Below are 12,675 nucleotides of genomic sequence, written 5' to 3' on the forward strand. Positions count from 1 at the left end.
AACTGGTAGTTGTTTGATATATTGAAAATATACACTCCCCAAAGAAGCAAATCTAGATTCTCTGAACACATTTTGCATGGCAAACCTCTCTGGCAATTTTATGGTTTTGCATAGCTTGTAGGGAGAGACGGGAATAGCTAAATGCGTCCTGGGTTCATTAGCATAACCCTGCCCACTTCCAACACATGCCCAGAACTACCTCATTAGCTGCTGGGATTTAAGCCAAAGCATAAGACTACAGTGAATATAAGGGGAATTACTGGCAAGAGAACTCTACACCAACTTAACACTGAATCCATTACTTTTCCAAGATGAGAAAAATATTATACTAATAGGGACCATTTCTCCCTCTCATTCAAATAAGAATTCAAGGTTTTAGTCTGTATCTTTCATCTAGCATAATTAGCTGTACCATAATAACATATACAGCCTGGCTGCATATATTTAAGTGCTGTCTCTCTCCCTCTTTTTTTTATTGATTTATTTTCTGGATTGCTTTGACATTGTAAACCACAGACGAGTTGGAGCCTGGCATTGAAAGGAGGTGTTCTGCAACGATTTTTTTCTTGTTTAAAGAAGTTTACTTCTACAAGAGGTAATCTGAAAATGACAGGGGCAAAGAGAAAAAAGAAAAGTGTGCTCTGGAGCAAGATGCATATGCCCCATTGTGAAGACTTTAAACAGTGGTGTAGAAGGCGGCTACCTATTTTGGAATGGGCAACACATTATAATCTGAAAGAAAACTTGCTTCCAGACACTGTGTCTGGGATAATGCTGGCAGTTCAACAGGTGACACAAGGTAATGTACTGCATTTGATTTTCCTGTTTTATGCAGAATAGATACCACTTTGCTTTCTTGGAAGAGTATTGTGACCTAAGATCTACTAATGAAATGTATTTTAATTAACTTTGGGGGAATAAACACATTGAATATCTGTATACAAATGTTTTCCTAGTTGTCTTTTTTTTTTGCTATTTTTTGATACCTAATAAGCATCAAACCAAATTTTTAATGGCATTATATATTTGCAATGTTAAAATTCATACTATATGAGTAACGATCAATAATTTCAGTAATTGTGGGAGAATGAGTTTTTATAGTTTGACCTTGCTGATACAGCTTCCTACTTAAGCTGAATCAAGCTATAAAATATCTCCTGGCTTGAACAAGTCATTTGTAAACCTAATTAGCAGCATACAATTACCTTTGTAGTCTTGAGAGTTGCTATAAGCAAGGAGCAGACCTTTCCGTACATAAAGGAGGCTCTTTGCCAAGATCATTATTTGCAAAGAAAATCCTGTGTGTCCTTAGAGCTTACATTTTCACATGCCGATTTAATTCTGTATCACATTACATACTGTTTGTTTCTCAATACGAAATTTAAACTGTTGAGAAGTCTGATTTTAACTTTCCCAAAGCAGATTATAAATGATATTCTGGATTTAGATAGATGTTTCTTTTGGTGAAAGCTCTTAGGTAACTAGTGTGCATACAGTGTATGATCACATATGTGTTTTTTGTGTGTGTATTTTCCTGAAAGGTATATTCATTGTATTTTTAAAAATTAATTCAGGTAATAATTTTCTACCTGTAGCAAGAAAAGGAACTGATTTTTTCAACCTTGAGAATTTGTAAAATATTCCTTGACACAGATTCTGTAGATTTATATTTTTTTGCAGTTTTACTACCTCCCTGGCTTGAACTATTATTCATACCATTAAATTATAAGCACTTTTCTAACTGAATTATTCTGTAGCTGGAACAAACTGGTTTATGTGTTTCTGTTTTTAGTATGATTAGGAACATCTGCACTGGTGGCTTTACTTTAAGATCCATAATACTATCATACTTTCTGGGATTCCATTTCCCTGAATAGCCTTTTATGATATTTTTAATGACCATTTTGCCAAAAGCAAAGCATAGTAGTCTTTCATAAAAATGCAAAGTAAATAGCAGGTTAAGGCATTTTTTTGGATTGTATTTATTGAATTTTAAATTCGAAATGAAACACTACCATGGACTTTGAAACTAAGGTGATGAGCTTACAAGGACTTTTTCACCAGATAGTTTCAGTATATTTTATAAATTTATTTTGCTTTAATTTATTGTAAAGTGAAAGAAGAATATATTTCTAAAACTAAATATTTTTCATCTTTGTTAAATATCAGGTTAATAAGAAAATTTGGGGATATGATAAAGATACCTGTGATACATCATTAGCATCATCATTTAAGTGTCTTTGGTAGTTAATTGTATGGCTTTTCTTTGGATATAAATATTGAGGGGTTTTGTTTTATGAGTCATGCATTTCACCGGTTATGAAGAAATATGTTACCAGCCCCCGACTGATGAGAAGCACAAAGCTTACTCAGCCCTTGTGTCTTGGAAGTTATGGATCTGGCTCTTGGTTCTCTTGGAAGGCTCCCAGTGATTGGGCAAGGAAGCTACACTGCTAGAAAGAACTTAAAGGTCTTTGTTGGTGTATGGACAGACTAATCCTTCTAAAAGTACTTTAAAAACAATTCTCTCAAACTTTCTCATGCTTACTCACTATGGGTAAATATCGTAAGTTACCATTTGTTGTAAGGGGCATTGTTGTAAATCCCTTATATACATTATCTTACCCTATCACAACAAAATCCCAAATGATAGCAGTCCTCCATTTTCCACATGAGAAAGTGGAAGCTTAGACAAGTAAATAATTTTCCCTGGACTTCATGCCTGATAAGTGATAGAGTCAGGACTTGATTCCAAAGCTAACACTCAACATTTTATGCTTTATACTCTACACTGCCAAAATAACTAGACTTTTCCATAATACCAATGTTATTAGTAATAGAAGGCATTTCTTTGGAAAGGTGCAAACATCCTTTCCTTTAAATTGTCTTTGCATTTAGGTTTCACCCCTGTAGTTTTCAGACTCAAAGGCAGAGTGACAAGGGCAATAACTACAGTAGAACATGGAGTAAGGAAGGCACTTAGATATCATTACCTGCTATTCATGTGAATACAGTATTGGCAATCATTATCAACTCCATTTCTTTAGGAAAAATTAGAAGAAAGAAGGGGTAATTTTTGCTCTTGCATCATAATGCAAACAATAGAAACAAAGATCTGATTTTACTCTACCAGTCTTTGAAGCAGCTTTTCAGTTATTCAACATAGTTGAATTACATGAAATTGTTGAATTCAATGATTTTTAACCTACAAATACAAAAAATTATATACTTCAATCCAGTAGTTGTTTTTAATTCTTCTTTCTCTAGAAATGCATTTAAAATTAAGGTTAAAGGAAACTAACATTTGAGTCTTTTCTATATGTCAAATACCAAGGAGCCATTTTAACTTACTTTATTAAAGATTTCCTAGTTGTTAAATATAGACACTTGTCAGTCATCATCACAATTGATTCCTCTGTAGTATTTTCTGTGTTGACTATAGCCTTTTTAAAACCATTTCTTCTCTTGGGTTTTAGACACTGCTCTTCTGTTTATATTCTGCTACCTCTCTGGCCTTCTCTTATTATGAGCCTTTGCAGATTTTGCTTCCTACTCTATCTACCCATTAAACATTAGTGTCCTGGAGACTCAAACACTGGGCCTTCTTCTCTGAAAATGAATGCCTTAGGCTATTTCATCTGCATCAGAGGCTGTAAACACCTTAACTGTACTATTGAAACTTTCTTCTCAACCCGAGATCCACGTCTTCAACTATACAAACCTAGAATCTCCTAAAAGCACTTCAAAGGCAACGCTAGTCTTCTAAAAGAAACAAACTGAATGATGCCACCATCCTAACCAGAATTATAATAATAAATAATAATAACAGTAATTTTTAGACACAAAAGAACACTTGACATATATACAAAACTGAGGCTTATAGAGAATAAATAACTTGCTTAAAGTCACACAGTAAATGAGTTAGAAGAGATAGGATTTTAACCCAAGTGGTCTGGCTCCAGGGACTATGTTCTCACCTTTGTACCAGACTACCTCTCACAGAGTCTCAAGTCATTCTCAACTCTTCCCTCTCTTTTGCTACTCTACCATCTAATGTACAATCAACCACCAGGTTCTGTTGTTTCTATTCCCTAAATATCTTTCCAAACTAGTAGTCTTACTTCATGTTCCCGGCTACTGCCCTAGTTCACTGACCTACTGAAATCATCGTCTTGTAGGTCTTCATTCTCTACTCTATCTCCTCCCGCAGGCCATTCCATACTGTAGTTGGAATGATCATAAAAATCTAAACATCAATTCCCTGTTCATAATTCTTCAGTGACCCTCTGTTTCCTCTAGGATAAAAACCCGATTCTTCAGAATAATCTATTAGATCATTAATAATCTGGGCCTCTTAATGCAAAGTTCTACTCAAAGAGATCTTTCCTCTGAGAATCCCTCCCAATCTCCTGGGAAAGATGTATGTTTTCTTACCTCCGACTCCCTTTGTACTTTTTACATATCTCTATGATAGGCCTTATCAGATTGCATTGTAATCTTTTGGTACAACTCTTTATGCACTGGTGGGTAAGCTTTGGAAAGAATGTCTTAATCTTTATATTTTTGCCGACTTGTACCTGGTGCATCGACATAGGTTTTCAGTAACATAGGTTTTCAGTAAATGTTTCTCCATATCATTAAATAAACAATTTAGCTCCTGAAGCCTCTGATTGTGGTAACATGCTGCCACTCTAGAAAAGAAATTAAATTTAAATTAATTCTTATGTCTTCAAAATAAATGTAATAAAGATATCGATAGTAAAATTTACATAAAAATGTGAGTAATTAATTTCTTCCAATTTCCCTTACTTCCCTGAATTTATAAACTTATAGCCCACCAGACAAATCTGGTAAAAGATTGGTCTGTGTTTCCTTCATCCCAGTGTTTAATTTTTCTCCAACATTAACCCATCTGTATAGTTCATATGAAAATCTAGGTGCCTGGCTTCTCTTGAAAAAGGGAAATACATGGCCATAAGAGGCCCATGTTCCCATGTGGTAAAAACCTGCTCGCTCCCCCTGTGGACAGGGCATGTGCTTTGTATTTTGCTACAGTTTCCACCATTCACACATCTGCTGCCACTCTTCCTCCTAGTATCCCTATTATCTGCCTATCCCTATGAGTGTCTGGATTTGTATCCCCTGCCAAGACACTTTCTAACATGTTTTGTTGAAATGCCTTGAACTCATTCTTGAATAAAACCTTTAAAAGAGAATACGTAAGACTAGGCTCTTAACTTAAATCCGCACAACTTTTAGGTCTGTGGACTTGCATGAATATATTCTAATATACTTCATTTCTTTTTTTTTTGTTTTTCTTTTGTTTTTATTTTTTTTTCTTTCTATGTTTTTTCTTTTTTTCAAAGAGCAGGCGCTGGGACCCACCGCAGGCAGGCGCACCCATCCGGGGAAGGCGAGGGGTTCTTCCCACGTGCTCTGGCACTCGCCACAGTGGCCACTGGGCTTGGGAGGGGCAGCAGCTGGGGGTTCCGGTATCCCAAGGCTCCCTCTCAGATAGCTAGAGAAGGCTTTCTCACCGACGGCGCGTCGTCCCCCACCCATCGTCTTCCCTTCGAGCCCACGGAGGCGCTCCATGAGACGCCAGTCCTTGACTGGGCGGAGGAGTGGGGCCTGCTGCAGTATGGGTAGGCACACGGCCCACAGGAGCGTTCACGGTCAGGGCTGGGGCATGACCTGTGCTGCTCTCAGTCTCGTCCAGCGGGCTCTTGAAGGGGGGAGCACGCCCGAGAAGCGTGACAGCCTCCCCTCTCGCAGGCCCTGGCCCACCACGATCACCCCCAAGGCCCGCCTGCGACCCCCACAAAGGGGCACACGTGGCGTTCGCCCGGCCAGTCTCCCCAGGGCACACCGCAAGAGGACGACCACGATGAGGTGGCACCTAGCTCCACCGAGGGGTGGGGGACAGGCACGCCTCTCTTACCGTCTCGAACCCCCCAAGAGAGCTGCTCACGGGACACACCACCGTGGCAGGGACCAGAGGAGCGCGCTGGGAAAGGGAAATGACACCACCGCTCGGCCTCAGGCACCTGAGGGACGACCTGGAGCGCTCCAGGGTCACCACAGAGGGCCCGGAGAGGCACGCTCAGGCACCGACAGGGGCGCGCAGCGCGGGGCAGGACCCCCCGCCCCCGGGCGGGCCTCAGGGAGAACCAATGGCGAGGCACACGCCAAGGAGGCAAAGCGAGAGTGTCTGCTGCGTCAGAGGACCACGGCTCCCCCGAGGCCTTGAGGCAGGGGGCGGGAGACTGAGGGTCAGGGCTGGAGGCCGCACCCCTCCCTTCCACACACCCCTCGACGGGGCTGGGGTGGGGGAGGCAAGGGGCAGGAACGTCTGTCCCTAGTGTGGCGTGGCTTAAGCCTGGCCAGGGAGAGCATGAATACTTCATTTCTTTATAATTCTATGTATTTTCTGTTACTTATGTTAAGAAAGTATTCTAGGAAGGGGTTCATAGGCTATACCAGACTGCTAAAGGAGTCCTCAAAGTAGATATTTACTCCCCGAAGTAAATAAATATGTGTATGTGTGCTCATTTCAAAGAAAAAACGAAAAGGAATTTTAGGACATTCTTTCACCATGTTCAAATATTTCTTAGAAATGCTTTGTGTTTTTTAAAATATTAAAAACATTTGGGAGCACTCAGTACTAACATCAGGTGAAAACCATTATAACTGGCATCTACCACAGTGTTCTTTAACTGACATCTTGTAGGACCTCACTACAGAATGTAGTTTGAAGGTGAACAAACATTCTAGAGAATGTCATTGACTTAAACATGTCACTAACATGGTTGGCAAGTTAAGCAGTATGACTCTAGAGTAGGTAGAGTTCACATTCTACCCTGAATGACCACTTGCAGGAAATATTTTCTTTTTTTTTCCAATCTGAAAAACTCAAGCATTGAGACAGGGTGGAGACCTAAAATGCATGACTTGCCATATAAGTATCTAATACACTGAGGAGGAATATGAGAATGTTTTGACTTGCATTCCAACGGATCACCTAGAATTTTTGTTGCCAAACCATGAAAATTTTATGCTGCCATAGGGTTGCCTGATGTTCAAACCACAGTGTTCTGAGCCACAGACAAAGGGTGTATGTTCCTTATAATTATGTAGAACTTGTGGCATTACTGGCACCAAAATGTGTGGAAGCGGATCTTCATTGCACTCCTGAGGGCAGCTTAGTGACACGTGGAACGATAAGTGGAAATTCCTGAAGCATACTGCACTTTGAAAATTAAAGGCTTATCTGAGAACTTTTCCCTGCATGGTCTCAGCCCTGAGGGTTAAGAATCCTAGCATTAGCTACATATCTCTAACCTAACACCCTTAATCACTATAAACATGTAGATTATAATGTAGAGAGATTATAATGATTTATTATATCTAGTAACTTTTCTCCAGGAACAATGCAGCCAAATATTGCTAAATAAATCTAAATTATACTTTCCCTGACCTCCATAAAAATGGACACAGGAGCTAGGAACACTCTGCTGGCTTTTCACTTCTCCATTTCCCCTCATCCCATGACACATGCTCTTACCCATAGCTCTAGGCTTCATTCAGCACTTCTGATTTCCTTTTTCTCATAAATGTAAATTAATGGTGATTTATATATTCAAAGGCTATTTATATATTTCTGCACTTAGAATAATACTCCCTATAATATTTAGACCTGTTCACATGGAAGAACCATGACCTTCCATTTTAGAGTGGTGAAAACTTGGGAAGGTTTGCAACAAACAGATGTGTAGTGGCTGTGAAGATAAGGTGTGTGACCTATATAGTAATAGACTTCTGTTTTTGCCAGCTAGGATCCATCCTTGCTTCTTTTAGTAATTATGCCTTGGATTTGTTTTGAGGAACAATCCCTCTTCCATTTTTGGTATACATGGTTCAGGTGAGATTCTAATTTTGGCTCTAGGATGATCAGAAAAATAAGTCTCCCTCAACCAGGATTCTCAACTTTGGGGCCCACTGGAACCACCTTGGTGCCTAAAAGAACATTGGTACCTAGGCCATGTGACAAACAATTAAATCAGCTTTCCTGGGAGTAGTTCCCAGACATGGAGGCATTGTGTTTCTTCTTTTATAAATTGTCCCAGATTCTAATGTGCATCAGTGTTGAGAGCTGCAACCAGACAGTTGTTGATCCAGGTGAAGACTTGTGGCTCGTCTTGATAATTAGCACAATTCCATACACCTGGCCAGGGACTGGTTCAATGGTGACAATTTTCCCCCTAGGCACAAGGGGGTTTACAACACAACAAAACAGTCATTTCCTATTTTAAAATGGTGATGGCAATACAAATGACCTGAAAGGTCCACTCACTTTGGATCCTAGGACATGTGTGGAACCTTTCAGAAAGAAAGGAAAAGACATCTTCCTTTGTGCTGAGACTACTAACAGTCAGGATGATGTGCCTCTACAACTTCCCTGGGCCTCCAAAGCCTGAAAATGAAGGCAACCCAGCAAAGGGCGTAGCAGAGAGAAACTGAGTACTGATGATAGCTAGTACACTTCTGACTTTTCACTTGCATGTGCAAACACTTTTTTGGTTGTTGTTAATTAGGTTTAAGTTGGATTACTTCTAATCACCTTAACTACACATTTGAGGGTTATTGCAATTTAAATGTGTTACACAAATTGTCTCTAATTTTATAAAACCCAGCAAGATAGATATTTCATACTTTACAGTCCTTTTCATGAGAAGAGGAGTCTGAAGTTGAGAACACTGGGTGACTTGCCCTCAATTCTAGTACTGCTAAGAGGGATTGAAATGTAAATCTGCTGGGCTCCATCTTTCATCCCTCACTGCTCTCTGTTCTCCAGTTTGCTTTGTGTATAACAGACATAACCTGAGTGGGACTGGGAATGAACTGAGCAGCACACTGCACAACAGCCCCTCAGGCTGCCCCATCACATGATGACATGTCACCTTCCTTGATAAAATAAAACCCAGAGATTCTGGTTGAGAGGGGAAGAGGGCTGTGCCAGTGGGAAGAAGTACCTATACCAGAGCTCCTGTTCTTTCCCTTGAGAGCCTCTCATACCCCCTGCTATACTACCTTAGGGTGTGGGAGGAAGGATAGATGTGCTTTAATACTGGCCTGAGCATCAACGGACAATAGCTTTTACCATGTGGCAGAGGTGACACAGGATAAAATGTCTGTATGAGAGTTTACTAAAAGTTAGGGAGAAATAAAAGGGGAAAATAGTCCTTATCCTCTATTCTTTATTATACTGAAAGTCACCCCCATCTATTCAGTTGTCTATGCCAGAAGTCTAGTGGGGATCTTTACTGCCTTTTCCCCCTTCAGCCATATTCAGTTATGCAAGTTTTATAAATTCTTTCCTTTTAATGTCTCTCTAATGTATCTGAATGCCCATTGTCCTTGTGGCAACCTCCCTGGTAATAGTAGATATTACATTTGCTAAATGCTTAAAATGTGCCACAAAATGTGCTAAACATTCACTGCGTGCTATATCATTGAATCTTCATAATAACCCAAGAGTTTGATATTACTTATATTTTACAGATGAAGGAAGGCTGATTAGTTTGCTTGTATTGCAAGGTAATACAGTTTCTATAAATCATAGGAAGTGTTTAAATGTGTGTCTTTCTAAATCTTGAGTCCGTGCTCCTATCTTAATAAAAAGTCACCATTATTCAGTTCTTGCCAGTTAGAATGTCTTCTCATTTATAATTTTGTCCCTCTATTATCTACTATCAAACTGCACAAAATAATTAAGTTATACAGTGGGTATCTTTGTTTTAAATTCCTTCAGCTGTGCCATTGCAAATGGCTTTTTAATTTGCTATTTTACTCTTCATAGCATCCTTGTTTCACACCATCTCACTGGCCTCTCTCACTTTCCCTTCTCATACCTTCTCATCCCTTCCGTCTTGGCTCCCTGGAACTCCAAATACTTCCCTGGAACTGAAACTGCAGGTGCATTTTTATTGGCTTGTATAATGTTGGGAGCCAATGTATAAATATTAGAAGACTTCATTTTAAAATTGAGAGTTTTTTTTCCTCATTTAAATTTAATCATCTAACAGCAAAGGGCTAATATTCCTGAATGGAAACAAGAGGCTGAAGTTGACTGGTGCCTGCACCCTTTATGTAGGCATAGACTTTGCAATTTTTCATATTCCCCAACACTCTCTATCCTTTTACATTAATACCGCTTCACTCCTGTTATTCATCCTCTTCAGATCTGGAGTAGGATGTTCTCAAACTCAACTCAAAGACACTCTGATTGCCCAAACGTATCAAAGCATTCAGAAAAACAAGTTGTTTTATATAAAAAGCAAACTATAAATATCCAACTTTTCTCTCTTTACACAGGCATGAACTTCTGAAAATGTTTTTTCAAGGCCCTTCAATATCTGGATCTCACATACATCTCTCTTTACCTTCATCCTATGTTCTAGTTACACTGAACTGCTCTTAGTGTTCTAAAGGATCATGCTTGTTTTGCCTCAGGACATTTGCACATACTGCTTCCTCTTAAATGGATAATCTTTCTCCCCTGGCCCCCTTCACCTGATTATATCTTAGCACATTTCAGGCTGGGTTTAGCTCTGTAGTTCTGAACCTTGGCTGTATATTATAATCTCTTTCAGCACTTAAAAAAAATACCCATGCCCAAGCAAGCCCTATGCCAATTAAATCAAAATCTCTGAGGAATTTAGGGCAAATCATTTAATGTTCTGCACCTCAGCTTCCTCAACTAATGATAACAAATAAAGAAAAATGAGCAGCTAGGGTTGAGAACTATGGGCTTTCAGAAGATGCTTGATAGATACCTCTATTTTGTTTTCCCAGAGTACCCTCTCTTATCCACTTAATTAACTCTGTCACATTTGTTTTTGATTTATATTTGATTTTTCTTCTAAGCTATAAGTTCCTTGGTGGCAGGGACTCTTTAACGTTCAGGATGACCAGTCATCCTGGTTTTAGCAATGAATGTCCTGAGTCCTAGGAAACCCTTCTAGCTCTTATCAATGCCTTTGGCACATAGTAGGTGCTCAAATGTTTCTTGATAGTAAAAAATCATAATTGAGATGATGGGATAGAGCTTTCCTGTGGCTACTCTCCCCATGGAAACTTTTAATCTCTTACTGTTTCTAATATTTAAGCTTGTAGGTCTGTTGATCATGAAGCTTTTTGATCATGGTAATTATTTTCACTCTTGTGAGATCTCACCTGTACAATAAGCTACAGTATGAAAACATGATGTATTTTGCCTTAACCCCTCAAGTGATTAGAACCAATGATCTTTGATTAACAATACTTGTCTGTGAACCAAGAGAATGTCTTTCTATAGGAATTTTGTTTCACACAGTTGTGTTTCTTGGATATATGTCAATTTACCCTGAGAGATCCACTTGTAATATCACTTAACCCTGAGCCCACTGATGCTGTGAACCAGACAGCTGATTATATTGTGGTTTGTTAATAACAGTGCTAAGACCACCATAAACCAGTTGCCAGAGGGAAATAACTTTTATCATTACCCACACAGTTTGTGTTTGATTTCTTATATATAATTCTTGGAAGTGCCTACTACCACCTAATTATTTTGTTTTCAAGAATACTAATCTGTCTTCCTAGGGTTCTTTATTCATTTCTATTTTAAAAAATACTTGAAAAAGTAGTCCTTTGCTATGTTCTTGGAAAGAGAGAAGAAAAAGACAACAATCCAGCCCACAAAGGCCTTATTATTTTTTCCTTCCTCAGAAATTTGTACAAAAGTATATGAGAATATGATCTTGTTATTTCAACCTTGAAGATATTCCGGTGTGGGTACATAAGGGTGGGAACATTTTCTTAATGAAAGTTTGTAGAGTATTGGTTTCAGCCACTTTCTGAGTAGATTGTATAACCTAGGGAGCTACCAAAGATTTCTGTGTTTTTATTAAGAAAAGTGAAGAGCAGTACAATCCTATCTATATAACATGACATGAAATGAATGTTTGGTTGTAAAAACTGGATCAACATAGAGAAGAAAATGACAGTCTTAAAAAATTGGCAAGATTTGATTACCTAAGGGCACATGGTATTGTATGAAATGGAATTTTAAGAAATCAAGTCCTGCCAAGCACTCTTTCTCTGGAGAGGATCTCAAGGGAGCTATATACACAGGTAACATTTAGGGAATGTATCCTACTTTATTAGCTGAATTAGTGTTTTAAACTATAGATCTAGCAAACCTGGAGTGGAGCAAAACAATTTAGGCCTGAGGTTGAAGAGTTATTTCCTTTTTTTTTGTAAAGCTAAGATTTGGATGTGCTTGTAGAAAGAAAAGAGATGTATCAGAGCTGACCTTGAGGCAGGCCCTGGTCTTTTTATCATATCAGTAGCATGGATGAAGAAATAGTACAAGAGCAAAAACATACGCATGTGGACATAGCCTTTCCCATCAAGAAATCTGTCTTCCTTGGTGTTCTATTTTGACCCCTCCTATTAGCAGTCCTCCTCTTGGGTGGGGGAAGTGGAAGGTGGTGGAGAGGAGTCTGAGGACTTCTGCTCTACCACTTGAGCTGAGGTTGTGGCACTGTAACTAGAGAGAGGTGGATGGAATCAAGATATTTGAGAAGGTAGAATTGAGGTCAGGTCCAGGGAGGTTAGCTAAGGCATACAAAC

The 12,675-nt window shown here is 39.1% G+C and overlaps 1 protein-coding gene across 1 annotated transcript in view; it reads left to right on the forward strand.

The window, feature by feature from the left end:
- The first annotated feature begins 370 nt into the window (after positions 1-370).
- SLC26A7 (solute carrier family 26 member 7) overlaps positions 371-12,675 on the forward strand; it is a 180,384-nt gene continuing 168,079 nt past the window's right edge. Inside the window, exon 1 of the mRNA XM_027131385.1 lies at positions 371-799. Coding sequence (XP_026987186.1) covers positions 607-799 — 193 coding nt within the window. The 5' untranslated portion in view covers positions 371-606. The remainder of the gene's footprint in view (positions 800-12,675) is intronic.

This window comes from Aethalodelphis obliquidens, unplaced genomic scaffold (assembly GCF_003676395.1).
Source record: "Aethalodelphis obliquidens isolate GAN/ISIS:26980383/991018 unplaced genomic scaffold, ASM367639v1 scaffold39, whole genome shotgun sequence".
Classification (NCBI taxonomy): domain Eukaryota; kingdom Metazoa; phylum Chordata; class Mammalia; order Artiodactyla; family Delphinidae; genus Aethalodelphis; species Aethalodelphis obliquidens.